Below are 5500 nucleotides of genomic sequence, written 5' to 3' on the forward strand. Positions count from 1 at the left end.
CTTCCCAACATCTTCATTTAGAATTCTTAAGGTTTCATGCCTTAGGTTTAAGTCTGTTATCCATCTTGAATTGATTTTTGTGAGAGGTGAGAGGTGGGGGTCCAGTTTCAATCTTTCGCATGTAGCTATCCAGTTTTCCCAGCACCATTTATTGAAAAGAGATTCTTTTCCCCAGTGTATGTTTTTGTCAGCTTTAGTCAAAGATTAGATTACCATATGCAGATGGTTTCATCTCTGGATTCTCAGTCACGTTCCAGAGGTCAATGTCTCTGTTCTTGTGCCAGTACCAAGCTGTTTTAGTTACTATAGCCTGGTAGTACAGCTTGAAGTCTGGCAGACTGATACCTCTCAGTTTGTTCTGAATAAACTTTTTAAGAAAGGAATTAAGTGCTTCAGTCTGGAACCTGTCACATCAACAGTTACCCAGTCCACAGCCTGCTGACCACTGACATTGCTGTGGGATAAAAGTACAGTAGACTCATATACTGGAATACTGGTCACACAAGGAGTCTCTCTGATTTTTGTTTTTTCTTTTTTGGAGTAATATCTAACTTGTGTGCACACATAATTAAAATCATTTACATTCCAGTGTAACCAGCAGTCCATAAATTATAAAAACTGATAGACATTCAAGAAACAACCATAAAAACCAGCTGGCTCATGGCGAAAGTTAAGCATACTTCATTATTTCACCACAAATACAATTTTCAAAATGTAACATGTGTTAAAAATCATACTTTAAAAGAATATTTAATGTAATAGAAAAATACTCAATTATATTAAATGAAAAAATCAGGTTCTGATAATCCAAAGACATAACTTACATGGAGCACATTTTGGATCACACCACATATTTTAAGGAGTTCTCTATCACAGAGGAAATCTATACACAAAATGCTATCAGTGGCTGACTATGCGTGGGAGAATTATTGATATTTTAAAATTTCTGTACACTTTTCTATACTTTTTATATATTCTACAATGAAAAAACATTACAAGTAAATCAAGAAAGAAAATCACTTACTCTGTTGGCTCTCCTTCATCAGGTAAGATATTTCTGGTACACTGAAGAAGGTAATTTCGAAGAAATAGACCCCTCAAGGGATGCTGCACACCACGGCACATTTCTACCAAATCTTTCAGAATATCTTTCCTGGACTGAGGAAATGACTTGACGTATACAACGCCAACTGTGATTAACAGATAACTAGGAGAATTATAGAAAACATTTGATTTCAGGAATTAAGAATTTGATTATTTCCAAACACACTGAATATAAACATATTAAATAAACAAGTTAGGAACTATGTTTTCTCCTGTACAATGAAGGAAATATTGTCTGATTTAAAATATAACCACTCCTTACATGTATATGTAAAATATAACCACTTACAAGTAACCATTTACAAATATATGTAAAATATAACCACTCCTTACATTATATGTAAGGACCAACTCCTTACATATCACCTTTAAATGTATCAGGAAGAGAATAATTGTCATATTAATTTTTCTAGTAGTTAAGACATTACACAAAATAGCATATCCATTTTTTCTATTGCTAAAATTCTGCAACTATATAAAAAGTAAATTTAATTACGATAAAACTTTAAATGACAGTGTATCTACCAAAATGTTAAGAAATTAAATACCCTTAAGAAAATTTTTTTAAAAAGGCTGCTAATTTTAAAGGACATAACATAAAGTGGGGACTGCAGACATAAAAGTCCTCAGATCATTAATTACTTACAGCCTTGGGATAATATTTCCAGCATACTGTACAAGTTCATAGAGATCTGCAACTTTTCTTCCTTTAGCAAACTCATCTGTCAGGTAGACCTCCAAGTAGTGTAGTTCATCAGAAATAGCCATATCTTTTAATAATGATTAAGGACTAAAAATAAACATAAGCCAACCTAAGTGAAACTCTGCAACTTGTTAGAGTCATTAAAACTACTGGGCAGATATCTTAAATCTTAGTCCTTTAAGAGGGAGCATTTAAATGAAGACAATTTCAGTTGGGCTTTCTTTACTTCAAAATAAATGTTTTAAGGGATATCTGGTGAAGCAAAGCAGTAAATACAGTGATTACCTGTCAGATTGCTAACAAATTTTGAAATGGCAAATGATTGAATTCTTTTCCATTTCAGAGTCCTGTATGACAAATTCTAAGCAATAAAGAACCCATCTGCTTCATGAAGGGTCTGAAAATTAAGATAGGCTGGGCGGGTGGCTCATACCTGTAATCCTAGCACCCTGGGAGGCCAAGGCGGGAGGATTGCTTGAGCTCAGGAGCTCGAGACCAGCCTGAGCAAGAACGAGACCCTCGTCTCTACTAAAAATAGAAAGAAATTAGCCAGGCAACTAAAAGTAGAAAGAATTAGCCAGGCACGGTGGTGTGTGTCTGTAGTCCTAGCTACTCAGGAGGCTGAGGCAGGAGGATCACTGGAGCCCAAGAGTTTGAGGTTGCTGTGAGCTAGGCTGACGCCACTGCACTCTAGCCTGGGCAACAGAGTGAGACCCTGTCTCAAGAAAAAAAGAAAAATGACGATATAACAACACATTTAAGCATAGATAAAGGGTATTCTGAAAGTTTTTTCTCATTTAACACATTGACATGGAAAAGGAATACCATTTGACTAAGACAATGAAGAATAATGTAACTCCAGAGAAATTTAATAAAGAAAAGAACAAAGTTGGCCTTATCAAGAAAAAAGTATGGTCCAAATGTTTATTCTTCAACATTCAAAAGATACAAAGTTCATAGTAGCTCTTTGGCGATAACATAGAAGTCCGGAGTTCACCAAGCATATTAGAAGCATGTTTCAGAGCATCCATAAGCTTGTTTTTGTCCTACAGAAATAACAAGATAATAGATCAGAATCCTTAATTTAAATAAACATTTATTTTGGTTGTATAAACTCTTTACATCAAGGACTTGATACATAGTTTTAAAAGTATAAATCCCTTAAATTATTTTAACCACATTAAAAAAAAAATCAACTTTAGTTTCACCTTGCTTTCCCTTTACAAAAAAGAAAAAGATGCAAGATTCCTCACCAGGGCTATAGAGCTTGGCAAGACTTACATATCTAGCACCATTAGCTTCCTGATATAACACTAATCTTTCAGCCTCTAGAGACTAGGAAACTAGCTCCATTAATTCACATTTTACCTGCAATCAAAAGAGCTGGCATACCAATTCTTTTGAAGCCAAGACACTATCCTGACAATGGCTTTGTCACAGGTTAAAGACCCTTCAGAGCTGTGTGAAGTGACTACCATGTAAGTTTGCTGTCTCCTGTGTTCTTCAAACCCTCCCAATGTCCACATGCTCCACTAAACTCATAAATGAAGACAGTTACTTGAGATATAGGAAACACTATCCATACACAGAAAGAAAAAGATGCAAAGAATAGCAAATCCATTTTCTCCATTCCAAGACATTTATTTTTCATTCCAAATTTGTTTGCAAGGAACCCATACAAGATACAAGAGCATATTATTAACACTAAGCTTTAGAAACTGTAAGACACTTTACTAAGTATCATCATCATAATCATCATCATCACAGCAACTTATGCTTGAAGTACCAACCTATTCTGTTCAATTCCTTAAATTTTAATCCACAGGATCTACAGTATCTGCCTAGATTATCCCCTAGCCTATCTTTTAGAATATGAAAATATATAAATAGGTATTAAGTATAATTTTTAAGCTAGCTTCTGCAATAAACATATCTATTCACACTAAAAATTCAAGTTTTCAAGATATTCAAGGGGAAAAAAGCTGAATAATTTAAACTGAAAGTATTTAAATACATTCATTTAACACGTATCTATTGGGTATCAGTTTATGTTAAATACACCTTGCGTTTGAAGTATAGAACCAAAGAGTCTAGTAATTCAGGTCAGATATTGGCGTGGTGACAATACAGTAACATGTAAATAAAAGGCAGGGTCTCTTGTTCTCATGAGCTTACATTCTAAAAGAGAAGACAGAAAATCCCAAACAATAAATATCAATATGAGTAAACAGGGCTCTCTGTTGACACTGCCCCACGGAGTGGCTGAGAGACATGGGACTCAAGACAGATGCTGGTGGACACTGAAGATTAGAATTACCAGAAGCAGTGGTGCTAACTTTAGAAAACACGGCAGATGCTTTCTTAGGAACATAAACTGCACCTGTGCCTCCCATATTTTCATTCTTACCAGGCATCTCTTCATCTGGAATGACTGGACCTTCACAGCCTGTATAGCTTCATCCAAGAGCTTTTCCTGCTCATCCTGAGGCGACTGCTGTGTTGTAGGCTGAAAAAAAAAATCCATTAATGTCTTATAAGCACATTCTTCTAGCAAATCTGTTATTTCTACAGATCTAGCCACAGTCCTCTCCAAGACTTTCACAAAGGCTCATTCCAGCTCTGTATCTCAAACCCATTTATCAGTTTTTTTTATTTTTTTATTTTTTTATTTTTTTGAGGCAGAGTTTTACTCTGTTGCCCGGGCTAGAGTGCCGTGGTGTCAGCCTAGCTCACAGCAACCTCCAACTCCCAGGCTCAAGTGATCCTCCTGCCTCACTCTCCTGAGTAGCTAGGACTACAGGCATGCACCACCACACCAGCTAATTTTTTCTATTTTTTCAGTAGAGACGGGGTCTCGCTCTTGCTCAGGCTGGTCTCTAACTCCTGAGCTCAAGCAATCCTTCCACCTTGGCCTCCCAGAGTGCTGGGATTGCAGGTGTGAGCCACCACACCCAGCCAAAAGGCTAAAAAATTTAACACTTACGGTATATTGCTAACTACATCATTTTATTGTTGAATGTTTTGTTTTCAAATGGAATGTAAGCTTTTGAGGGAAGAGACAATGTATTTCCTACCTTACTTTTCTTTATCTCCTAGGATGGGAAACTTAGCTTTCAAAATCTTTTATTCATCAATAAATGTTCAAAATGAAGAATCAAATCATAATAAAGCAAATAACCTTATCGATTTCTCTATACTATTAAATTTTTATCTTTTCCGTACTATTTAAAAAGGAATTGATGCAGATATACTAAAAACCACTGAATTTTATACCTTAGAAATAAAATAAATGCCAGCCTGAGCAAGAGCAAGACCCCATTTCTACTAAAAAAATAGAAAGAAATTAGCTGGATAACTAAAAATATATATAAAAAAAATTAGCCAGGCATGGTGGCACATGCCTGTAGTCCCAGCTACTCAGGAGGCTGAGGCAGCAGGATTGCTCAAGCTCAGGAGTTTGAGGTTGCTGTGAGCTAGGCTGACGCCATGGTACTCTAGCCTGTGGGCAACAGAGTGAGACTCAGTCTCAAAAAAATAAATAAATGAATGAATGAATGAACAAAGAAACTTTTTTTTTCAGTGCATTTTATTATTTTTTTTATTTCAGGGTATTGTGAGGGCACAAATATTATGGTTACGCTTTATGTCTTTGCCTCACCCAAGCGAGGGTTAAAGGCATGCCCTTCCCCCCCT

At 36.0% G+C, this 5500-nt stretch overlaps 1 protein-coding gene across 1 annotated transcript; it reads right to left on the reverse strand.

The window, feature by feature from the left end:
* Positions 1 to 1020: 1020 nt before the first annotated feature.
* LOC105824209 (vacuolar protein sorting-associated protein 35-like) lies at positions 1021 to 4313 on the reverse strand (the record flags this gene model as incomplete). Its single annotated transcript, XM_012661580.1, has 4 exons — positions 1021 to 1207; positions 1751 to 1874; positions 2757 to 2853; positions 4215 to 4313. Coding segments are annotated over 4 exons (507 nt in total), but the record flags the coding sequence as incomplete, so codon positions are not given.
* Positions 4314 to 5500: the final 1187 nt, after the last annotated feature.

The sequence above is a fragment of the Propithecus coquereli genome, unplaced genomic scaffold (assembly GCF_000956105.1).
Source record: "Propithecus coquereli isolate 6110/MARCELLA unplaced genomic scaffold, Pcoq_1.0 Scaffold720, whole genome shotgun sequence".
NCBI classification, from domain to species: domain Eukaryota; kingdom Metazoa; phylum Chordata; class Mammalia; order Primates; family Indriidae; genus Propithecus; species Propithecus coquereli.